Raw genomic sequence first — 25,545 nt, 5'->3', positions numbered from 1 at the left:
GCAAAGAAATGGAGGCACAGAGAGGTTTGACTACTTGTCTGCTAGTAGTTCAGTAAATTCCTATGACAGTGATTCTTGACTGGGCTCTTGGCTTTAGATGGTCTGTGAGCTCCCTGAAAAGTATATACAAATCTTGTTTGCCAAGTTGTTTTGATGGGGCTTAGAACCTTCCTTAGATTTCCAAAGAGGTCCATGGTGTCCAAAAGGTTAAAATGACCGCATTAGAAGAGCATCTCAAGGACAGTGGCTAGGATAAAAAAAAAGGGGGGGGGGAGGTAGGGCATACGTGTGTGTGTGTGTGTGTGTGTGTGTGTGTGTGTGTGTGTAGGACATGTGCAACATTTGTCTAAGGAGAGGAAACTTGGACAGATTAGACTGGAAAGGCCCTGGGTACCATTTTCCCAGGGAAACTGGCAGCCTCCCAGTGTGCCTCAGCTCTTCCCCCTCCTTTGGTTTCCTATCCCTTTTGTTCTCTCAAACCTCCCACACTCTCCCCCCAGGTCTCTGCAGATGTGCTCAGTCCCTTGCTGACTCCACATTTATTCAGTTTCCATTAACTTTTGTTGAGCACCTGATGTGTGCTGGACAGAAATTCCTCTTGAATGCTCCAGTGCTTCTCAAAGCCTCCTGAGGTTTTACCGTTTTGATTACAGATTGTGGATTCTTAGACTTCCTGAGAGTTGGAGTCAGCAGGACTCACTGAAGTCTTCTTGATTCTCCTTCCTCATTATATAGTGAAGGGGGTGGAGGCTTTGGGGAAGCTCCTATTGTCAGACAATGTAAGAAATGCAGGTGAAAATGGAAGATGAAGCAGGACATTGCAGTGTCATCTCCCTCAGCATTCATGTGTCTGTTAGATGCTAGGCATGGCCAGGTGTTGGAACTATCAAAACGATGAGACTCAGTCCCTGCCTTCCGGAGGCTTAGAGTCAACGTTCTCGTGTTTAGCCCATTCAGGCACAGGCCACTTTGCTTCATTAAAATGAAACCATTGTGTCAGGCTTAACCTGGAGCTTCTGGTTTTGTCATTTCTCTGCCCCCAAAACAATGATCATTGAGACACTTTGTAGCCCTCGGGGAAAGGTGTTCAAGAGATTTGGGCCCACCTCCCAGAATCCTCTGCAGCAGGTCAGGGGGCTGTGGACTGCTTAGGTCTATGATCTATGGTTGTACTTCTGGGAGGACACAAATCACTGATGCTTACTGCAGGGCTCCACCAGGCCTGCAACGGGGGGGGGGGGGGGGGGCGTTGCCCAAAGAGGTCCAATGTAACCCACCCTCAAAGTCCCTCAGAGTCTTTGCCAGCCCCACTGCCCTCTTTTCATGGGGGCAGGGGGCGTCTGGTCTATTCCTGTGGGTGTGAGCAGGGCCGAGTCTCAATCAGGGGGGCCATGAGGAAGCTGCCCCACTTCCAGCTTCATCCCACTCTCCAGGCCACCTCCTAACCCTACTCCTGCTGTCCTGAGGCCTGTGGTTTAAAAACCTTGATGTCTTTGAATCTTGCAGAGAGATTTCTAAGAAGCTGGATGAACTGTGAGCCCAGGGGAGTCGGAGGAGAGGGCCTTCTGTGAAAGTGCAAAGGGAGAATGGCATTGAATGGGGCTCAGGGTCTGTGCTGCAGTTGGGGAGCGGTAGCCTTGGGCCCCCCTCAAAGCCTGTCCTTCAAAGAGCTCTTGCAGGATCATAGTTCTATGATGATGCAGATTGTGTCAAGGTCAGTGACCTGAGGTCAACCACAGACTTGTTCATCAGGTTTCCTCACACCTGGGATTTCAGGTCTATTTTACCCAGCTTGTGTCCCCAAATATTAGCCATATTTATACTTTTGTCTTGTGTTCAATGTATGTGTGTTTTTCTCTCTCCCCTCCATTCTTCATTATCTCTCTGTCATTGTCTCCCTCTTTCCCTCATTGATAGTTGTTGAGCGCTCACTATGGAAGCTGTCCAGAAATCTGAAAATGTGGGTGAATTTTACAATGTCTGCGGGGAGAACACTGATGTGTGACAGCCAAGGCCTATTCTCCACTTCACCCACCTGAGATTTCAGATCTTTCTTACCCAACCAATGTGTTCTTAGGTGTTCACTATCATCTTTTTCCCATTTATACAAAGTGGTTTTGTTCCTCTCTTCCTCTCCATTCTTCATTCTCTCTCTGTCTGTGTCTCTCTCTTTCCCTCATGGGGACAGCACTGATGTGTGAAATGCAAACAGGGCTCTGTGAGATCCATACTGTGGACTCACTAGATTTCCTTAGAATCAGTCCTGTCTCATCAAATCTCCTCTGCCAGGCAGCGGGCTGGGCACTAGGAATAAACCAGGAGGAAGGCTGACTCTGTCACCACAGCTTACAGGGTCTGCACTGCCCCAAACCCTGCAGACAGCATGTAGTTATCTGTTCTACCCAGTCCCCATGTCACCTACTCCTAATGTCCTCACTCAGTTGGAAGGTGAGTTGGAACCATAGCCCTCTCCTCACTGCACAGTCTCAGCACAGTCTTTCTCTCTCCCCTCTGTGTGCCCAGGACTCTGGGTCCTGATGAATAATGCTAGCATCTCTGTGCCCACGGCACCCAATGAGTGGCTGACCAAACAAGACTTCGTAAAGATACTGAACGTGGAAAACAAAGATGGCGCTGGGTAAACACTCCTAAACAGCCACCGGGGACAACAAGTCCGAGGAAAAACTATAAAACAAACGTCTATCTCCCCTAAACCAAACGAAAGCTGGCTGAGAGGAAGCCCTACATCTAGACTGAAACAGAAAGAGGAGAATCCAGGGCATACGAGCTGAAAAACTGAGGTAGGAGGGCGAGGACGCCATACAGACTGGCGGAGGATCCCGGCGCACTGAGGGCGGTTCTTTCTTCAACCCGAAGAGAGACAAGCGCCTGATCTCTCTGAAATCCAGTTTCTGGGGAGAGGCTAGACTGTCTGCCATCTGGTCAGAAAGTGAGGCTGGCTTGCTTGCAGAGCTGAGATCATTTACTGTGCTTGGTGCGAGATGCAGGGAGATGCGGGGACACCATCCAAGAAGCGGCCGGGTAGCCATTACTGTTGTCTGCGCCCCAGCCTAGTGATGCCCTGAGACTCCGCCCTGAGACTCTGCCCCTCACAGCACATCCAATCTACAAGCAGCGGACTTTGCATATGAATGGCCCTCTCTGTTGCGGTTTAGCAAAATTGCAACCTGGGGCAAACAGATCCAAGGAGAAAAGGACTGTAGTTCACGCTGTAGCTTTTGCAACAGTACTGGCCTCAGACAGTAGCTGAACTGTACCTCATTGAGACCCAGAAACCAGAGTTCTAGTGCTCAGTTTCAATACCTCACACTCATAAGTGACACATTAGGGAGACTGTTACAGTGAGCATCAAAGCCCCACTGAAACAAGTGTGTCTCCAGCGCAGAAGTTCTTCCTTTATAGACATAGCGGATCCTCACAGACAATTGGCCTGGAGGTCAATTCCTCCAGTATACCAACAGCAATCAAGGCTTAATTACACCAAGACTGTGCACTAAGCCCACAAAGGGATATAGCAAAAGCAACCACCTCAGGTGATTGGGGAAGCCAGTCTACTGACCCCTATAGGCCAGTGACCACATAAAGCCACTCTATCAACACAGGGAGATAGCCAAAATGAGGAAACACAGAAGCATGACACGAATGGGAGAGATGGAAGAGAATAAACAAATGGATGACACACAGTTCAGAATCACATTTATAAGATTACTCAAGAATCTTCTAAAAACCTTTGAGAAACTTGATGAGACCTCCAAGAAGCTTGGTGAGACCTTCAAGGACCTTAATGAGGAAAAAAAAAAAAAAAAAAAAAAAAAAAAAAAAAAAAAAAAAAAAAAAAAAAAAAAAAAAAAAAGGAAAAGGACCAGCCAGAAATTAAGCATACACAGTCTGAAATAAAGAATATACAGAAACTCAACTATAGATCAACAAGTCCTAAGAATCAAACCAAAGAACTGGAATATAAGAAAGCAAAACTCATCCAAACAGAGAAGCAAAAGGATAAAAGAGTCCAAAAGTGTGAGAATAATGTAAGGAGCTTCCGGGATGGCTTAAAACATACCAACATCCGGATTTTTGGGGTGCCAGAAGAAGAGAGTGAGTAGAATATTGAAGGCTTAATGGAAGAAATAATGACAGAAAACTTTCCCTACCTGGTGAAAGAAATAGACTTACAAATTCAGGAAGCACACAGGACCCCAAACAGGAGGAATCCAAAAAGGAATACACCAAGAAACATCATAATTAAGATGCCAAGAGCAAAAGACAAAGAGAAAATCTTACAAGCAGCAAGAGAAAAACAACTAGTTACCTACAAGGGAGTACCCATACGACTGTCAGCTGATTTCTCAACAGAAACTATGCAGGCCAGAAGGGAGTGGCAAGAAATATTCAAAATGATGAACAACAAGAACCTACAACCAAGATTACTGTACCCAGCAAAGATATCATTCAGAATTGAAGGTCAGATAAAGAGCTTCACAGGCTGAAACCGGTTTGGCTCAGCCGAAACCGGTTTGGCTCAATGGATAGAGTGTCGGCCTGCGGACTGAAAGGTCCCGGGTTCGATTCCGGTCAAGGACATGTACCTTGGTTGCGGGCATATCCCCAGTAGGGGGTGTGCAAGAGGCAGCTAATAGATGCTTCTCTCTCATCGATGTTTCTAACTCTCTATCCCTCTCTCTTCCTCTCTGTAAAAAAAATCAATAAAATATATATTTTTATTAAAAAAAGAAAAGAAAGAGCTTCACAGACAAGAAAAAGTTAAAGGAGTTCATCAACACCAAACCAGGATTATGTTGAAGGGTATTCTTTAAGAAGCAGAAGAAGAAGAAAAAGGTAAAGGTAAAAAATTATGAACAACAAAAAGGCATCAAATACACACTTACCAACAAGCGAATCTAAAAATCAAGAGAATAAAAAAAAAAAATCGGAAGAACAAAATGGATTGGTGAATATAATAGAATCAGGAACATAGAAAGGGATTGGACTAACAATTCACAGGGGAAAGGGGGTCTGAGGGGTGCGGGACGAGAGTGGAGGAAAATCTTACATCTATGGATGAAGACAGTGGTGGGGGTAAGGGTGTGGGGCTGGGTTGGGAATCAGGTGGAGGGGAAGCCAAGAGGGGAGCTGGGGGAGAGGAACACCTGTAATAATCTGAACAATGAAGATTTATTAAAAAAAAAAAAAGATACTCAATGTGAACCTGCTGGGGGTGATTGAGGTGACCCTGAGTCTGCTGCCCCTGGGGAGGAAGGCACCAGACCATGTGGGTGTCTTGGGCAGGTTGAGTGTTTCAGGTGGGGGCTACTGCATCACTAAGTATGGCATCAAGGCCTTCTCGGACTCCCTCAGGTTTGGACTGAGAGGCCCTCCTTTGGTTCTTCTGCTTCCGGGGGAGCCTTTTCCAAGGGGTTGATTTCACACAGCCTCAGAGGCTTTCTCTTCCAGATAGTTCTCTCTTGCTTTTTGCCAGGGATTTTCATTGGGAGGCACCTTAAAAAAAAAAAGAAAATCGTTGCCTGAGGATATGTTTTTATTAGAGAGAGGGAGAGAGAGAGAGAGAGAGAGAGAGAGAGAGAGAGAGAGAGAGAGAGAGAGAGAGAGAGAGAGAGAGAGAGAGAGAGAGAGAGAGAGAGAAAGAGGAACATTGATTGGTTGCTTCTCATACACATCCTGACATAAGATTGAACCCACAATCTTTTGGTGTATGGGATGACACTCCAACCCACTGAGTCACCTGGCTAGGACTGGAAGCACCTTTTTGTTGTTTCTGTTCTACGTATTAGTTTGGCCCCACACAATTAGTTTGATTCAACCTGTCCCTGGGCCCTGCCAGAAAACATCTGAGGCAGAATTGGAACTGTGCAGCCCATCCTCATACATAACTGCTATGGGAATTGGGTTCCAGGGGTCCTGTTGTGAGTGAAGCCCCAGAGAAGCACTTTATTCAGGGAGCTTCTTCATCACATCATCACATCAGCAGTAGAGACTGCACTGGCTACAGGGCTGAGGATGGGTGGCAGGGGCAGGAGTTGAGACCACAGGCAGAGAGAGCTCTCCAGATGGCCTGAGAGTTGACCTGGGTAGGAGACAGAAGGCACGGGATTCAGGAATACGGGAAAGATAAAAAGGGGCATAGCCATGACCCATCAGCCTCAGCGGCCAACTCAGCAAATCTTGGCTGGAAGGTTGTGTCTCAACAGGGATCCTGAGAAAGGACACCAAAACCAGTTATTGATTTGTCTTGAAAACATGGATTTCCACTGATTATTTTTGCCTTAAAGTTGAAACTTTACTGAGGCCCAGGTAGTGAAACTGTGGCCTTCGGGAGCAGTGGGGTGTGGGTAGATGACAGGAAGAGTCAGGGTTTTAAGGATGGTACACAGATGGATGGAATGACCTGGGTAGAAATTTGAAGAGGGAAGTGAAATCCCTTCCTTCATTCCAGAGAGCCGAGGGGCTATTGTCTCCTCTCCAGGATTTGTTAAGAATTGTGGAGTCACTGGATGAGGTATAGGGATGGACAAACAAATCCTGAGGCCCTGGCAGGACCCAACACTTCCCTGGATGCCTCAGGTCTCTTCCCCACCTCCCACCAGCCTGTGGACAGACGCAGAGGTGAAAAGCACAGCCATCAGCCTGCTGCATCGGTTGCAGGAGCCAGCTGTGGAGTGTCTGTCCCCTCTTGTAGAGTCCTGTGAGCCCCCATTGTCTGTGACTACACCATGTTCCCTGCCCAGATCCCATCCTGAACTTGTCGAGTGGAGGAGAGTAGAATCACCTCTGGATCCTAGACTTTCATTTTCTGAAACTCTTTTTAAAATTGAATAAATCTTTATTGTTTAGATTATTAGAATTGTTCCTCTTCTCCCCCCCCCCCCCCCCCATAGCTACCTTCCACTAGGTTCCGACCCCACCCTATTCCCTTATCTCCCCACCACTGTCCTCATCCATAGGTGTATGCTTTTTGTTCAGTCTCTTCCCGCACCCCCATGCCCCTTTCCCCCCAAGAATTGTCAGTCCACTCCCTTTCTATGCCCCTGATTCTATTATATTCACCAGTTAATACTATTCATCAGATTTTTTATTCTCTTGGTTTTTAGATTCACTTATTGATGGATACATATTTATTGTTCATAATTTTTATATTTACCTTTTTGTTCTTCTTCCTCTTCTTCTTTTTTTTTTTTTGTGGTTCTTTGTGTTTTTTTTTGTTTGTTTTTTTTATAAGTTTTTATTGTTCATATTATTACAAATGTTCCTCCCCCCCCCCCCCCACCATTGCTCTCCTCCACCAGGTTCCCACCCCACCCTCTGCCCTTTCCCCTCTCCCCATTGTCCTCATCCATAGGTACACAGTTTATGTTCAGTCTCTTCCCACGCCCCCCTCTCCCCTTTTCCCCAAGAATCGTCAGTTCACTCCCCTTCCATACCTCTGATTCTATTATATTCAATAGTTAATATTGTTCATCAGATTTTTTAAATTTCCTTGGTTTTTAGATTCACTTGTTGATAGTTACGTATTTGTTGTTCATAATTTTTATCTTTGTTTACTTTCTCTTCTAAAAGAACCCCCTTCAGCAATTCATATAATTCTGGTTTGGCGGTGATGAACTCCTTTAGCTTTTTTTTATTAGTGAAGCTCTTTATCTGGCCTTCAATTCTGAGTGATAGGTTTGCTGGGTAGATTATTTTTGGCTGTAGGTTCTTGCTATTCATCACCTTGAATATTTCTTGCCATTCCCTTCTGGCCTGCAGGGTTTCTGTTGAGAAGTCAGCTGACAATCGTATAGGTGCTCCTTTATAGATTACTACCTTCTTTGCTCTTGCTTCTTTTAATATTCTCTCTTTGTCTTTTGCTCTTGGAATTTTAATAATGATGTGTCTCGGTGTGGTCCTCTTTGGATTCCTTTTGTTTGGAGTTCTGTGCGCTTCCTGGACTTGTAAGTCTAATTCTTTCACCAGATGGGGGAAGTTTTCTGTCACTATTTCTTTCAGTATGTTTTCGATATCTTGCTCTCTCTCATCTTCTGGGACCCCCATAATTCTGATGTTGGTTTGCTTGAAGTTGTCCCAGAGGTTTCTTACATTATCTTCAATTTTCTGGATTCTCTTGCCTTCTAGCTTCTGTGGAGGAGTGTCTTCTGGCTCTTTATGTTCCAAATCTTTGACTTGATTCTTGTGATCTTCCCTTCTGTTTTTAGGACTCTGTAAAATATTTTTTATTTCAGACAATGTATTCTTTATTTCTTGTTGATCCCTTATCATTTCTCGATGACTCCTTATTAATTCTAGTTGACCTCTTTTCATATCCTCATACGCCTTATCCATCTTTTCTAGGAAATTCTTGAAAAACCTTATAAGCGTAGATTTGAACTCTATATCCAGACGCTTTTTGTCCTCCATTTCTTTCGTTTGTGATCTATTTTGTTGTCGCATTTCGCAGTTCTCTTCTTCATCTTCTTAAAGAGTACCTTTCAGCATTTCATATAATACTGGTTTGGTGGTGATGAACTCCTTTAGTTTTTTTTTTTTTTTTTTTTTTTTTTAAATCTGTGAAGCTCTTTATCTGACCTTCAATTTTGAATGATAGCTTTGCTGGGTAGAGTGATCTTGCTTGTAGTTTCTTGCTATTCGTCACTTTGAATATTTTTTGCCACTCCCTCTGGTCTGCATAGTTTCTGTTGAGAAATCAGCTGACAGTCGTATAGGTGCTCCCTTGTAGGTAACTTACTGTTTTTCTCTTGCCGCTTTTAATATTCCCTTTTTGTCTTTTGCTCTTGCTATTTTAATTATGATGTATCTGGGTGTGATCCTCTTTGGATTCTTTTTGTTTGGGGTTCTGTGTGCTTCATGGACTTGTGAGTCTATTTATTTCACCAGGTGGGGGAAGTTTTTGGTCACTATTTTTTCAAATAAGTTTCCAGTATGTTACTCTCTCTTTTTCTTTTGGGACTCCCATAATTCTGATGTTGGTACGCTTGAAATTGTCCCAGAGGCTTCTTACACTATCTTGAACTTTTTGGATTCTTTTTTATTTTTGCTTTTCTGGTTGACTATTGCTTCTTTGTATTCCAAATCTTTCACTTGGTTCTTGCAATCCTCTAGTCTGTTGTTAGATCTCTGTATAATATTTTTTATATCAGTCAGTGTATGCTTAATTTCTAGTTGATCCTTTTTCATATCCTTGAGGGTCTCATTAAATATATTGGCATTTTCTAGGAAATTCTTGACAAACCTTATTACTATGGTTTTGAACTATAGATCCAGTCATTTATTTTCTTCCAGTTTCTTCATTCATGACCTGCCTCTTTGACTGCTTCCCTGAGTTGCTGGGGTGGCTTGGTGTGCTAGGTGTCCTAGCAGGGCCCAGTGGCTCAGCCTCCCTAATTACCAGAGGTGGACATGCTTGGTATGCCTCTTTGTGTACTGTGTGTGAGTCTTGTAGTTAAGCTTCGAACTTGTTGTTAGTATCACTGTGGGGACTTGACCTCCAGGCCAATTGGCTGTGAGGATTAGCTGTGTCTACGCTGGGAGAGCTTCTGTGCTCAGCTTGGATGTGATGGAGTCTCAGGGCTGAACACACAGCCTTGGTTTCCCATCAGACCCATCCTACGAGGCTGTCCCACAGAAATAGCTGCATGCACCTCTGAGAGACGGCTGCTCTTGAGTTTTGCCCTCTTCCAGACAATCCGGTTTCTCCCTGAATGAATCTGGGTACCCAAAGTCTCACCAAGGACTGATTTCAGTGTAATCGGGAGGTTTTGTTTCCCTCTTGAATGAGAATGATAGCAGCCTATTTGCTGCCCGCCCTTTCTGAATGCCGAAAGTAAGCCAGCCACTTATTTAGCCGTCCAACCTTTCTGCACCTGTGGATCTCTGCATCTCTGTCCTCTGCTGCTCCTATGGGTCTCACTGTCCTTTTATCTTCCCTTATAGTTGTAGGATTTCCACTCAGATAGCTTTTTGGTGGTTTTGGACGATGTCTGCTCTGTCTTCCAGTTGCAGTTTTGAAATTGTTGTGTGAAGGAGCAGTATAGGTGTTTACCTATGCTTCCATCTTGGTTTCTTTAATTTCTAAAACTTTTATTGAGCACTTACTGTATTCTTGGCAGGAGTTCCCTTAATTTTGCAGTGCTTGCTGAGGCCCCAACATTTGCCTCAAGGGTTCTGACTATTTCTGAGAGTGGACTAAAGAGAGAGTGGGCATTTGCACATAGTGAAAGATATTCATGGGCTGAGTACAAATTGGAGTTGGGGAGTACTTGCCAGGTGTCTTAGTTTTCTTCCTTTGGTTTAAAATCATGAATATGGTGCTTTCAGGGGAACCTCATGTTGTAGAACAATCTCTCTGTTCTTCGTGATACAGAGAGGGAGGTGGGATGTTGCAGGGCTATTCAGTCTCAAACATTAGTGAGAGCTTGGTGTGAAACGAGAGACTGCTGAGGACACAGAGATGACCACAAGGATCCTCAAGGATCTCTGCATTCTTCAAAGCTCTGGTGTCAGCTGACTCAAGGTCAATGCATGTCTCCCAATCAAAGGCCAAGCAAGAACTTCATGCTTAATCTGCAGTCTCTGGATTTGCACAATATTCTTTACACACATACATAGACAGGCACACCAAACAAACTGAAAAAATAAAGAATCATTGATATACATAATACTTTGGCCTTAAAAGTGTTTGTTCAGAAGGTTTGGATTCACCCCAAAGAGTGCTCTCCAGAGTGTCAGAGAACTGTGGGGTTATAAACCCTTGGCCCTTCATGCTAGGTTCTACCTGGGGCAGAGCTGCTCCAGATGGGTCCAGTGGCCCCAAATGTGGACTGTGACTCCAGGGGGCCAACTCTGAAGGTGGAACAACAACAAGGAAATCCAATGCAAATCAGCCCAAATCTTCACCTCAGACTCTCCAAAAAGTCCCATCCGTCCTCCTCCTGGGCTCCATCATTGGGGAGGGAGCCAGGGCCGGGGTGATGAACCCATCAGGGGCTGGGACCCATGCTATGAGACAGCCCCTAGGACACTGCCCTCACTTTTGCTATTACTGCCTTGGACCTTTATGAGGAGTGCAGGCTCAATGACTTTCCACCGGTAACACTCATCCCCTCCAGTGCCGGATCTTCACACTTAAATGCAGGGATGCATCTCAACATTTTTGGATCCACAACCAGGCAATGGGGCTGCATACCTATAAAATTGAAAGCAAGCTTGTACAACTGACCCTCACTCCATACCTTTTCCAGAGCCCCTTTTCATGTACCATGTAATCCCTTCTTAGAGACCCATACAAGTAATAGAAGGTGTTTTTGACAGAAGTCTCTGCTAAGACTCTGTGGAGACACCAGGGGGCGGGTGTCTCTTTTTCAGCTCTCAGGTTTCAAAAGCAGTGGTGCCCTGGAGCCTAGCCAAGCTGACCTGCCCTTTTACTTACTGTTAAAGATCTACTACAGAGACTCACTGGTGTGAGACTGGGTCTCTTGGACTCTTCGGAAGGATTTCTGTTTCTAGCCCCTGTAGCTTCCAGGTGAGTGACTGTCACCCAGATTCTCGTTTCTCTCTTAACTGCTCTCTCCTGAACTTCCTGTGATTGTTCCCAACTGGATGGACTCTGAAACTCCTGGCAATCCCCAAGCAGTTATATAGCTCTTAGGATTCACAAGAGTGAAGCACCCCTCACGTGGGCTGGGAGATTTCTCTGCCTCTAGTGCTTGAGACTTTGAGGTTGAAGGAATGTTTAATAAAAAATGAAATCTCCAGTTGCTTCCAAGAAACCACAAATTTTCCCCTTAGCAGGGTTTGCATGCCCCTTGGCTCCCTGAGGGCTCCTCCCTCCCTCCTTGCTTTCCTCCTTCATTATCTTGGGAAAGTTTTGCAACTGGGTGCTGGCAGTCATCCCAGGAAGCAGGGACAGGCTGGTTTCTGCAGGGCCAGCAGGTGCCATCCTGCTGCTGCCTCCCAACATAAGGGACAAACACTCTCAGATCTTTACAGTAGCTCTCTGCAGACAGGAGTTAAAGCTGAAGTCTGAGTCTGCCCCTGTCTGTCTCTTCTGCTTGCTGGCTTATGTCCAGTCATTTGAGTCTGCTTTCTTCAGGGAAACCTCTCCCCTCTCACAGTGCCTCTAGTCTTCCATGCTTACCAGTCAGAACTGTGAATCTGTGGACAGTGAGGGAGGCCCCAGAGCTTGAAACTGGCTTCTTCTGTCACTGTCCACCTGGTGGTCCACCCCCTTTTATGAGATGGTTTCCTCATCTCACTCTGATGTCCCTCACGGACAGCTGGTCTGGGCCCCAGGGTCTAGTCCTTTCCTTAGTCTCCTGAGAGGGCAGGTGTCTCCACCTCCCCATTATTCCCTTCATACAATTCACAGAGGCCTTTGTGGTTACTGGGGTTTACAGCCTCCCTGATGGGGTGTTATGGACCCAGCCTTGGTCCCTGTTAAGCGGATTCTTTCTTCCTTTGGAGTCTGGGTCTGGGTCAGGATTCAGCACGTGCGGCTGGCAGGGGAGAGCCTCAGCACCAGGCAGAGGGCCAGGGTTGGGGACAGGGCGTCTTCATGGAGTGAGGGGGCAGCTGTTAGGCCTTTTTCCCATAGGTCCTTCCTTTCCACCCTCCCAGGTGCTAAGAGAAGTTTCCCAGAGTGTGGTTACCCCATTCCCTTCTTCCCCTCTTTGCCTCTGAGGTAGTCAGACACCCTCTTGTCTCCAGATCACCTTTCTGCCCCTGAGAGCTTCTGCATCATCAGGGGACAGGATACCCCTTTCCCTCTCTTTCTAATCCAAAACTTAGTCTTCCATTCAGAGCTCAGTTTTCTTAGGAATGAATTCTGTGCTGAGCCAAGTGAGAAGAACCTGAGGTGCTCCGCCCACTGCCAAAGTCACAAGGTAGGTGGAGCAGAGCTCGATATTGAACTCACGTGTGTCTGGATTCAAAGTGCGTTCTCTTTGTGAAACTCTCCAGTAGATCAGGGAGGCAAGGTTCCAGACTTGAGCAGGAAAGGGGGAAGAAGACAGTTCTGGACCATGAGACCATGACCATAGTGGGCTCCAATTTAGGGCAGGTAGATGGGGAAAAGAAGAGAGAAGGGAAAGAGGGAGGAGTGGGAGAACAAGATCAGGTAGCTGGGAAAACTATCATTAGGTCAAGGATTTCTTGAGCAATGAAATGTTATCTATTAGAAATGGTGTAAGTGTACCAAAGATCATACAAAATTGGGCATCAATCATACGCACTACACAAACAAATACTCACTAAACAAGATGAACAGAAAAGCCTTGAGGACTCCATTTCAGAGATCTGGAGGCTGGTTTGCTAACTTACATCCTGTGTTCTTAGATCCTCCTGACTGAACACTGGCCACGTTCTCATTTCACTCTTGCCTACCGCCTGTCCCTGCAAAGCCATGTGGCTGTATCTGGCCATCCTCTTGGGCCTGTGCTACCTTCTGCGCAGGTACCGGGAGAGACAGGTGGTGAGCCACCTCCAGGACAAGTATGTCTTCATCACGGGCTGTGACTCGGGCTTTGGGAACCTGCTGGCCAGGCAGCTGGACCTACGAGGCTTGAGGGTGCTGGCTGCATGTCTGACAGAGAAGGGGGCCGAGCAACTGAGGGGCAAGACGTCAGACAGGCTGGAGACGGTGATCCTGGATGTGACCAGCACAGAGAGCATCGCTGCAGCCACCCAGTGGGTGAAGGAGCGCATGGGGGACAGAGGTATCACACAGGTTTCTCCAGTCTGTTCCTTCTCTCCTGTCACCAGAAGGCCCCTTTCTACCTGGGGAAGGTTCCCAACGTGTTTTCTAGGACTTGAGGTCATACTAGCTCTCTTCACCTCACCCAGCATTCCAGCTGAGCCTCTTCTCAGTCCCCTGCCCTCGCCTCTGACTTTGCAGCTCTGTAGTTTGAGGAGAGTCTGTGCTGAGGAGAACTGGTCCCTGCAGAATTCCTGTCTGTGTCTCTGAATGTCTAGATGCTGAGTGAGTGCCCCGGGGAGATCAGGGCCCACTTTCTGGAGGAGGGGTGGAGAAGGGAGCACTAGCCTGAAGCTTAAATGGGTGGCTGGGGGGCAGCGCTGGAGCTGGGCTGTGTTCTCGGCACATTTCCATGTTCTTGTTGGTGAGTCATAATCATCAATCAGGGAGTTGATGCCACCTATTTTCAGGTGACAACCTTGAGATTTCAGGAGAGTCAGAAAGGGAAGTCAGAAATGTAATAGGTGTTCTGTCCTCTCTCTCTTTTACTACAATTGTGCCTGTCAAGTTAAGGGGGAAGAAAAAAGACAGTGATTTCATTTATCTAAGAAATGTAAATCATGATCAATGTAGAAAATATGGAAAACACAGGGTTAGAGAAAACTCACCCATGATCTCACAACCTAGAAATAATGCTGTTAACATTTTGACATATATTTTGTCCATAGTTTGTATCCTATTCTGTGCATTAATAGAAGATGAACAATTATACAACATAATGAAATTTCTTAAAAAACATTAATTAAGAAATTAAAAAAATCAATTACAGTTGACATTATTTTAGTTTCAGGTGTACAGCATTGTTGTCAGACATTTATATGACTTATAAAGTGATCCTTCAATAAATCTAGTACCCACCTTGTACTATACATAATTATTACAATACTGACCTATTTTATATGTTGCACTTACTCTCAGTGACTATTTTATAATTTATTACTTTCAAAATGTTGTGCTTTCCTAAATTTTGGTTATAATATATGTTTGATTGATGACAAAATAATAGTTCAAATAGATCATTATCAGAAATCAAGTTGATGACTTCAATGATGCTCTTAGAATCAGATTATATAAATGTAACTCCAGAATTACCTTCAATATTCTTTAAATTAGGTTGAAAGTCCTATTTTGACCAGTCATTATCTCAGCAACCAAAACGCAAATTACACTCAAAGTCATGTATGGAATTGATAGAATTTTCAGTTTTGGAATCACTTGAAATTACTATTTTTTGCCTTGTTGATTGAATAACCATATCACTGCCTCTGTCAAAGCTTTCATCACCTTCACTTGGAATATCTGATAAATTGTCAACAAATATATCCAGAATTTTATCATGTTCTTCATCAATATCCATGGTTACTGAGCAGTTTAAAAATATCAAATTGATATAAAAAAGTTATTTTTACTATTAATGACAGCAGACTAATTATTTTTAATTCTTTTGTAATTTTTAATTTCAGCAAATGCATTGTCCATTACTGTCTTTCTCTAAGTGACAACAATGAAAATCTGAGAATTCTTGTGATTGGCCATAAGGCTTAGAACAGAAAAATGGGAATTCTCGTGATCTGTCCACAATGTATTACAGAAAACAAAAACCAGTTATAAAGCAGTATCTTATGATATGATATGGAATTGTTTTCTATATTTTATTCAACATAAATGATGCTTTGGGAAACTTTTTTTTTATTTTTTATTTTTTTAACCCAAATCTCTATAACTATGTGCATGGATTTGGTTCTTAGAAGGGAAATACATGGTAGAAAAATATGACCCCTGTAAGGGCAGAGTAGGGCTGAGCAGGCCAGGGACTCCACTCTTTGGGTCAATATTTACAGATTCCCATCACCAGCCCTTGCCCTGTGTCCTACTGCTCCCTGCTCCCGCTGTCCTGAGGTTGTTGGTTGGTAAATTTTTAAATCCTGAGGTCTATCTTTGCTCTTGCAGAGAGATTTCCAGGAAACTGGGTAAATGATCAGCCAGGGGGCTGCTGTGGGGGTGGAGGAGAGTGGCCTATTGTACAAGTGGGAGGAGAGGGTAGCACTCTCTGGGACTGATGGTGAAGTCTGTGCCTGAAGTAGGGGAGGGGCAGTCAAGGGCCCCCCTCAGAACCTGTCCTTGGGATTCTCAGAGCTCTTGCAGGATCATAGTTCAATGATGATGCAGATTGTGTCAAGGTCAGTGACCTGAAGTCAACCACAGACTTGTTCATGTTTCCTCATATTTGGGATTTTAGGTATTTTTTACCCAAGCTGTGTTCCCAAATATTAGCCATATTTATAGTATTGTCTTTTGTTCAATGTGTGTGTTTTTCTCTCTCCCCTCCATTCTTCATTATCTCTCTGTCATTGTCTCTCTCTTTCCCTCAATGATAGTTGTTGAGTGCTCACTATGGAAGCTGTCCAGAAATCTGAAAATGTGGGTGAATATTCACATTGTCTGCGGGGAGAACACTGATGTGTGACAACCAAGGCCTATTCTCCACTTCACCCACCTGAGATTTCATATCTTTTTTACCCAACCAAAGTGTTCTTAGGTGTTCACTGTCTCTTATCTTTTTGTCATTACACAAAGTGGTTTTGTTCTTTTCCCCCTCTCCATTTTTATTTATTTATTTATTAAATTATTATCTGTGTACATATCTTGCCATTGCCCCCCCCCCCCTTTCATTCTTTGTTCTCTGCCTGTGTCTCTCTCTTTCCCTCATGGGGACAGCATTGATGCATGAAAACTCGAACATGGCTCTGTGTGATCCACACTGTGGACTCACTTGATTTCCTCAGCATCAGTCCTGTCTCATCAAATCGCCTCTGCCAGGCAGCGGGGTGGGCACTAGGAATAAACCAGGAGGAAGGCTGACTCTGTCACCACAGCTCACAGGGTCTGCCCTGCCCCAAACCCTACAGACAGCATGTAGTTCTCTGTTCTACCCACTCCCCATGTTGCCTCCTCATGCTCTCCTCACTCAGTTGGAAGGTGAATTGGAACCATAGCCTTGTCCTCACTGCACAGTCTCAGCACAGTCTTCCTCTCTCCCCTCTGTGTGCCCAGGACTCTGGGGCCTGGTGAATAATGCTGGCATCTCTGTGCCCACGGCACCCAATGAGTGGCTGACCAAACAAGACTTCGTGAAGATACTCAACGTGAACCTGCTGGGGGTGATCGAGGTGACCCTGAGTCTGCTGCCCCTGGTGAGGAAGGCAAAGGGCCGAGTGGTCAATGTCTCCAGCATCTTTGGTCGTGTGGCCTTCATTGGTGGAGGCTACTGCATCTCTAAGTATGGTGTCGAGGCCTTCTCAGACTCCCTCAGGTATTGGACAGGGACAGGGACCCTCCCCTGGTTCTTCTGCTTCTGGGGAAGCCTTTTTTAAGGGGTTGATTTTACACAGCCTCAGAGGCTCTTCCTTCCAGATCCTTCTCTCTTGCTTTTTGCCAGGTATTCATTGGGAACCACTTTTTTATCTTCTAGAGGTCTGTATGGGTCTCAGGGCAATGGAGTTGATTCTACCAGTCTCTGCTCACAGTCATAAAGCATCTGAGGCAGAATTGGAACTCATCCGAGTTCACTGCTCAGCCCATCCACATACATAACTGCTATGGGAATTGGGTTCCAGGGTCCTGTTGTCAGTGAAGGCCCAGGGAAGCACTTTCTTCAGGGAACTTCTTCATCACATCAGCAGTAGAGACTGCACTGGCTACAGGGCTGAGGATGGCTGTGATAGGGGGACAAGGGGCGAGATGAGACCACAGGCAGCTCCTTAGAGGACAGAGGGCTGGGGGTTGACCTGGGTGGGAACGAATAGGCAGCGGTTTGAAGAACATGGGAAAGATAAAACTGGCATAGCCCAGATTTTTATTGCATGTGACAGAAATACAAGGGGATAGAATTTAAGTGGTGCCTTTCAGCAGAAATGGTAGGATTTAGAGTTATAAGCAAAAGTATGCAAATACTCGTAAAAATACTCAAACTCTGTAGAGAGGCAATACTATCATCATAAATTTTTACCTCCTGTCTGCTGCACTTCACAACTCCCTGCACTTGTGAGATTAATCTACTACAATCTTATATTGGTGTTCTATTGGGTTGGGTTTTCTCCCCAGGTGTTGTTTTCTTTTCTAAGACCTCTGAAGTCTTTGCTCTCTGTTGGTTTGCCTTGCAGGAGGGAGCTCTCCCACTTTGGGGTGAAAGTGGCTATAATTGAGCCCGGTTTCTTCAAGACTTTTGTGACCAGTACTCCGGTGATTTCTAGGAACTTCCAAGAGGCCTGGGAAAAGGCCAGCCCAGAGGTCAAGGAGGCCTATGGGGAGAGGTTTCTGGCACACAGTGAGTGAGCTTTGTGGTTCATGGGGATAGAAGCAAACCATTTTCCTGAAATCTAGATTCATAGTTAGTACCACCTTAGTCTCAGGTCCAGCCTCTGTGCTCTGTCTCACCCACAAACATGGGACCTTTAATTCTATCTCCGTGGTCCTATGTTGTCAACTGGTAACCTAAGGAAGGGATCCAGGCTTGTTAGATGTGGCACCACTGTCTTATGTGACCTTCTCATTTTGTTGAGGATGAAACTAAAGCCAGAGAGAAAAGACACCATGGACTGCTGGTTAACGAGTATGAGAGCAGCTGGCTTTCAGGCACTTAGATTACTAGTGTCTGGGAGACAGACCTTCAGTTGTGTGTTCCACATGTTCCTAGGAATAAAGCCAGAGGTGGATGAGAGTGAAACAGTTGTTCCTGGGGGAGGAGAGAGGCGCCCTCTAAGGAATTTAGTTAGATTCAATGTAGGGGACCAGGAAGTCTAGAAACTCATTCTGTAAGTTGATCTTCATGGTTGGAGTTGGGAATACATCTGGTTCCTTTCTCATTCTGGACAGGCCTGAAAGTAATTGGATTGTTGGATAAAATGTGCTCACAAGATCTTTCCTTGGTGACGAACTGCATGGAACATGCTCTGACCGCCTGCCATCCCCGCACCCGATACTCATCTGGCTGGGATGCCAAGCTCATCTACCTTCCCATGAGCTACATGCCCACCTTCCTGGTGGATGCCTTGGTCAACTTGAGTAGCTCAAGACCTGCTAAGGCCATGTGACCCAAGATTGTGGTGCATAATAGGGGGAATTGGGTACTGTGTGAGGGAGGAGTTGCATCTGTAGAGAGAAGTATGGTGCATTTTTGTTCATATTCTCAAATACTATTATTAAAGTACAATTAAATAATTGATTCAAAGAATATACATTTCTTTAAAGCCAGGGAAGGTTTCTGAGCAGGACAGGGATTAATGTTGCAGAACCTTGTTCTTTCCAATATTCTTAATGTTACGCCCTGACTTCGTGATCCCCAAGGACCACCAGGGAGCCAAGTCCGATGCAATTGCAGAAAGCCTGAATTCCATGCCAGCATGGGCTCTGTCCCACCCATGCCGACAGTGTGGCAGAAGAGAGGACGAATTTCAATAGTTCAATGGGTTTTATAGGGGTGGTGATGTCACTACTTTGGCTGAACCCAATTGGTTGTGTGAGGGCTAGGGTCCAGTTACACAAAATGGAGGATAGCTCTGCCCTGCCGCACAGTATAAAATGGAGTCAGGAATTAGCCTCACCCTGCCATGCCCTCTCATTCCCACCTTGTCTTATGTGCATGAGTCAAATCATTGACTTAGCCTACTTCCTTTTAGGGCATTCGCTGTTCTGTTATCTATTCTTACTTAGCCCTGGACTTTGTCACTGGCTAGTAAAAACGTTCTTGACAACATGAGTAAGAATCAGCATAAACAACAAATATAGTTACCAAGACCCTTAGTACCACAGTTCCCATGAGTATTGTCCTCACTGAAGTCCAGTTCCCCTCCTGCAGGCATCAAGTCTCCTCCTGGCCTGAGTGGAGCCCAGGCTGGGGACCTCATAGGTGAGGCCACTAGTTGCCAGGATCCAGGCCATGCAGGAGCTGGGAGTCATGTAGTAGGTCTGGGTGATGTCTACTTCAACAGCCGTGGGCGTGCTCAGGATAACAGCGTAGTGTCCCTTTGAGTCCTTGGGCAGTGAATTTCTTTACCCACACTGAGTTCCCGGGGTACAGGGTCTGTGGTGGGCACTGGCAGTGCATGTAGAACAAGCAAACTGCAGAGCCTGTAAGGACTTGAGCAAGGGAATGGTTATGAATTCCAGTTTTACCATACATGATCCCAAAAAGTGGGGGGGGACCCATCCCAGTAGGGGGTACACCTGGCCCATAAGAGGGCGAAGGGCAGGGATTGGTCCAATTTTCACCGGTTCTAGGACACATTTAGTTAAACTCCTTTTTAGAGTCCTGCTTATGCCTGTCCTAAGGCTTGAGCTATACTTTGAGATACCTTGGCTACAAAGGTTGGGCTATTATCTGATCCTATGACTACTGGCAGTCTGAATCTAGGTATAATCTCCTGGAGCAATCTCCTGACAACTATAGAGGCAGTTCCTGTCCCAGTGGGGTATACTTCAACCTAATCTGAAGTGTCTACAAAAACTAGACCTTTATGCTGGTGGCTTGGTAGTTACCTTTAAAGGAGCACCTATACGATTGTCAGCTGATTTCTCAACAGAAACCATGCAGGCCGGACAGGAATGGCAAGAAATATTCAAGGTGATGAATAGTAAGAACTTACAGCCAAAGATAATCTATCCAGCAAAGCTATCACTCAGAATCGAAGGTTAGATAAAGAGCTTCACTCATAAAAAAAAAAGCTAAAGGAATTCATCACACCAAACCAGAATTATATGAATTGCTGAAGGGGGTTCTTTCAGAAGAGAAAGTGAATAAAGATAAAAATTATGAACAACAAATATGTAACTATCAACAAGTGATTCTAAAAACCAAGGAAATTAAAAAAAAGATCTGATGAACAGTATTAACTGTTGAACATAATAGAATCAGAGGTATGGAAGGCGAGTAAACTGACGATTCTTGGGGAAAAGGGGAGAGGGGGATGTGGGAAGAGACTGAACATAAACTGTGCACCTATGGATGAGGACAATGGGGGATGGGGAAAGGGCAGAGGGTGGGGTGGGAACCTGATGGAGGAGAGCAATGGAGGGGAGAGGGGGAGGAAGGAACATTTGTAATAATAAGAACAATAAAAATTTATTTTAAAAAAATGCTGGTGGCTTAATCTCTAAAATCCACCTACCAATGCTCTCCTGGGGAAGTTCCCTGGGACCCAAATTTCCAGGGGGACCCCCTTACCTTGCTTAGCATTTACCTGTGCACAGACAGTACTTCTAGCAACTCTGCCTCACAGAAGCTCAGAAGTCTTGGTGACACCTAAGTGGGTAATCTGGTGTCACTGGGCTTCTAATGTCTGACCTAGAGCCTCTGGGACCAACAGTCTGTCATCTGGAGGGTCCACCAATCATCTGGTCCTTTGGTGGCTTGCTTCTGTTCAGCCAATTCCTTCCGGTTGCAGTTTGTAACCCTCTTTCTCTGTGGATGGCACACTGTCCCCATCTAAGTGCCTGGATAAAGGCCAAAAGTTCAAGAACTCTGCCCAAATGGTGTGGTCCAGGGTGACTACCGCTGCCTCTACCTCGTCTTGTGATGATGGCAGTACTGCCTCACCTCCATGCAGCCACGAATGGGCTCCTCTGGACCATCATCCAGAAGCAGGCCGGCAGCTCCTGGCCCAGAGTCTGTTTATCTGTCTCCTTCACCAGCAATGCTGTGGTGGCCACTACCCAGAGGCACGCTGGCCACCCTGCTGCCACAGTATCTTAGGCAACAGGTCTCTTCCAGGGACCTAGAGTCTGAGTGAAAATCCCTTTGGCAATGCCCCTTACCTCATTCACGTAGAGGTGGAAGGGCTTTGCGATGTCTGGCAAGGCTAGGGCAGGTGCTGAGATGAGAGCCTTCTATAGCTCCTCAAAGGCTCGTTGTTCCACTTCGGTCCAGTTCAGCAGCTGCATTCCCCCAATACGTGTTCCTTCCGCGGTCCACAGTCCTTGATGTCCAAGGAAAACAGACAGTTTGTCTGGTGGCTCCCTGGACTGATGAATGGGTCCCATCAGCTCTGTCAAGCTCTGCCCCAGTGACCACCAGGAAACTAACAGGTTTGCCTCTCCTAGCTAACCTGTCAGTACATTCTCTTTCTGTGCTCTCCTTTTTCATCATATGTACAACCTTTCAAATTAACTTTTAAACTTTCTATATCCTTCAAAAATACATAGTAACCATACCTCAAATCTTATAGAAAAGGCAAGGGAGGAGGGAGCAGGTCCAGTACCCTGTTCCCAGGCCTCCAGCCACTTGAAATTTAAAATGCCACATTTTTCCTACAGATACAGATCTCAGATTTTGATAAGCCTGAAAAAGGGGAATGGGGGAATTTCTAACTGCGCCTCTAAGCCCCCTAACAAAACTCGGTGAAAAGTGTCCAAGCAGTCGCCGGGGGTTAAATCACACAAATAATTATTCTCACACTGTTTTAAATCCTTAAAATATAAATCAAACGTCACACTAATAACTATAACAGTCTCATTAGGGGGCAGAGGGTCACAAGGGAATGTTTCTCCGTGTCCCTGCCACCGCTACTCAAAACAACCCCTGGAGGGGGATGGATGCTGGGTAGGCAGAGGCAGGGAGCATGGTGCAGGTCCCAGATGGCGAAGGAGGTGCAGTCCACTCTCTGTTCCCACTGGGAAAGGTGCTTACCTCCTGCTAGTAGGGGGAACGGTGACCCCTACGTTGCAATCAGACTCCCTGAATTTTCTGAAAAGCCCCTCTGCTTGAGGTTATTTCTTCTAAAGATTTTACAATGTACTGTAATCATTAATCACATCAAACTTAAATGGCCAATTGAGACAAACAGTAGTTAACTTTAGAATTTGGTCTCTGCTTTTAACTTTTTGGACCACAATACCACAATTGTTACAACTTCATACTTTCAAATTAATAAACATAGACATACCAAACAAGTAATACCCTGTTTCCCCGAAAATAAGACAGTGTCTTATATTAATTTTTGCTCCCAAAGATGCACTAAGTCTTATTTTCAGGGGATGTCTTATTTTTCCATGAAGAAGAATATGGTACACATTTATTGTTAAATGAAATTAAAGGAAATTTATTACCTGTATACGGTACGGTAGTACAGTAGTTGTCAACACAAACCAGACAAATTGTGAATCCTACAGTATCAAGAATTTACTCATTTATTCAATGACAATCATGTCATCATCTTCTGGAACATCATCATAATACAGTAATCCAATTCCTGAATTTCCTGGTGAATTTCCCATGACTCCATTTCTTTCAGAATCTCTCATGTTTAGCCTAGGGGGGCCTTATTTTCAGGGGATGCCTTATATTTCACTCAGAAGAAAATCTGTAAGTAGGTCTTGTTTTCGGAGGATGTCTTATTTTCGGGAAAACACGGTATATCTTGAATTCTTAATTATTAACTCTAGGCTTTTAGTTACCACATTTATATAACTTCTCCCAATTTAATTTATACTTTGAACTTTTAAAGCTGGCCTTATTACAGATTTTAAATTCCAAATACAAACTAAGATCTTAATTTGAACAAGAAACCACATTCTTTAAGCATATCCGAATCCCAAAACCTTCAGCACTCGCAAGTCAAACATCCAGCAACTCCCCATTAATAAACCTTTATATTTTCAAGAACAAGTTTCAAAATCCAACAATTAAACCATGTTGTTTTTTTTCTCTGCTATTCACATGAGAGCCATTCACATGTAAACTTGTCTCTTGGCTAGCATAGCCATTCAAATGCAAATGAACACATTCTTTAAAGCACATGTGTCAAACACAAGGCCCGCGGGCCAAATCCGTCCAGCCAGGCCTTGCAATGTGGCCCGCACCACGCTGTCATCACTGCACTCCGCTGCGTTTCCATCACAATGACAGTTTATGACTGTTCAGTAAACCATTCGGCCCGCGATTTAGGCTGGATTTTAGATTTTGGCCCCTTCTCTGATTGAGTTCGACACCCCTACCTAGAACAATAAGTCTGCCATTGGCCCTTCCGGACCTCCACACTAACACAACAACCAACAAGAAAAGGGCGCCCAACATGAACGCCCCAACTCAAAACTACCCCTGGGAGAGGCTCCACCCCCCTCCGGCCTGAGAGACTTTGGCCTCAGCCGCTCACCTCGTCCTGGGAGGTCGAAATGCCTTCTGAATCCTCCGGCCCATGGTCTTCCAGCAATGCGTCCATCTAGACCAGCGTTTTTCAACCGCTGTTCCGTGGCACACTAGTGTGCCGCGAGATGTTGCCTGGTGTGCCGTAGGTGCAGACAAGACAAGAACTTTATATTTTTTCACTATTTTGTTTACTTAATATTTCATAATAAAGTAATTATAAAATACTTTCTTTGTGTTTATTTGATTCCTATTCAAGAGAATTACTTTATATATAGTCAATATAGGCACAGAGTTAAATTTTTTAACATTTTCTAATGGTGGTGTGCCTCGTGATTTTTTTCATGAAACAAGTGTGCCTTTGCCCAGAAAAGGTTGAAAAACACTGATCTAGACCTCTTCAGGCACCACTGACCCAAGGGGTTTCCTCATCCCTCCAGAGCGCTCACACAAGCACACAGACACACACACACTTACCACGCCAGTCAGGCTCTCCGGATCGGAGTCTCTCAGGGTCTTGGGGATCCCACATGAGTTCCCAAATGTTACTCCCAGACCTCGTGATCCCCAAGAACCACCAGGGAGCCAAGTCCGATGCAATTGCAGAAAGCCTGAATTCCATGCCAGCATGGGCTCTGTCCCACCCATGCCTACAGTGTGGCAGAAGAGAGAAAGAATTTCAACAGTTCAATGGATTTTATAGGGGTGATGATGTCACTGCTTTGGCTGACCCCGATTGGTTGGGTGAGGGCTAGGGTCCAGTTACACAAAATGGAGGATAGCTCTGCCCTGCCCCACAGTACAAAATGGAGTCATGAATTAGCCTTGCCCCGCCCTGTCCTCTCACCTGATATTCTGCCAGCCCCTTCACCATCACAATTCAGCAAAAATCCTATGTTATCACCATAATTAGCTAGTTATCAATATAAGTAAGAAAGCAAATGGGAATAAGATAAGAAGCTTAATAATCAAACATTAAGCTGAATAAACTGGGAAGCTGAAGCAGATATTAGGACAGCATTCCAATGAGTTTGCAGGGAAGCTATAGCATAAAGAAACTCATTCACACACTCCAGGGGACTGCCATTGAGGATACCTAATCCACAAAGCTGACAGGAAGATCACCCCAGGTGCTGCCCTGCACACCCACACTGGATTCCCAGGGGAAGGAGGAGGGGAAATTCCTCTGCTGGGCACGTGAGCAGTAGAAACCAGATGATGGACATGCACAATAAAAGTTGTTAGCACAAGAGGGAGGTGTTTCCTTCTGGGCATGCTCAGTGAGAGCCAGGGTGATGCCAGAGGGGCAGAGCCTAGCCTGGGAAAAACTGGGAAGGTGATCAGATTGGTTAGAGGGCGTGGAACCCCAGTGGGTCCAGGAAAGGGCTTGGTTGGGAGGAGCACTTACTTGCTCCCCACCATCCCTCACAAGCTGGGGATGAACTGAATGACAGCTTGTTCTTTACTGTGAACCAAGGAAATATGGAGAATTTTAGCTAGTTATTAATTAATATAAGGAAGGAGCAAACGGGATCCAGAAGCAACAACCCTGAGACTGTTCCTTCTAGATCCTGCCCACCCTCTATGTCCCTGAGGGTGCCCTAGTCTTAATGCTCTTAACCTCAAA

General features: G+C 45.2%; 1 protein-coding gene and 1 long non-coding RNA gene across 6 annotated transcripts in view; one reads left to right on the top strand and one right to left on the bottom strand.

The window, feature by feature from the left end:
- LOC123653196 overlaps positions 1-24,754 on the bottom strand; it is a 30,484-nt gene extending 5,730 nt beyond the window's left edge. The window contains exons 1-2 of the long non-coding RNA XR_006742856.1: positions 24,603-24,754; positions 3,252-3,255 (exon numbers count right to left, since the gene is read on the bottom strand). This is a non-coding gene — a long non-coding RNA (uncharacterized LOC123653196). The remainder of the gene's footprint in view (positions 1-3,251; positions 3,256-24,602) is intronic.
- On the top strand, positions 11,421-19,004 carry LOC118728246 (retinol dehydrogenase 16). Of its 5 annotated transcripts, none has more exons than XM_036454552.2 (5): positions 11,421-11,551; positions 13,363-13,742; positions 16,835-17,093; positions 17,944-18,107; positions 18,656-19,004. In XM_036454552.2, exons 2-5 carry the CDS (start codon positions 13,430-13,432, stop codon positions 18,871-18,873), a joined length of 954 nt encoding a protein of 317 aa, XP_036310445.1. In that variant the 5' UTR covers positions 11,421-11,551; positions 13,363-13,429; the 3' UTR covers positions 18,874-19,004. The 5 variants fall into 5 exon arrangements, with proteins under 5 accessions (XP_036310445.1, XP_045444098.1, XP_036310446.1 ...); XM_045588142.1 differs by lacking the exon at positions 11,421-11,551 and adding an exon at positions 12,860-12,911; XM_036454553.2 differs by lacking the exons at positions 11,421-11,551; positions 18,656-19,004 and adding an exon at positions 18,280-18,362 and having other exon boundaries at positions 13,312-13,742.
- Positions 24,755-25,545: the final 791 nt, after the last annotated feature.

This window comes from Pipistrellus kuhlii, unplaced genomic scaffold, assembly GCF_014108245.1.
Source record: "Pipistrellus kuhlii isolate mPipKuh1 unplaced genomic scaffold, mPipKuh1.p scaffold_m20_p_3, whole genome shotgun sequence".
Lineage (NCBI taxonomy): Eukaryota > Metazoa > Chordata > Mammalia > Chiroptera > Vespertilionidae > Pipistrellus > Pipistrellus kuhlii.
The sequence above is the reverse complement of the archived record's forward strand: the minus strand, read 5'-3'. Positions and strand labels throughout refer to the sequence as shown.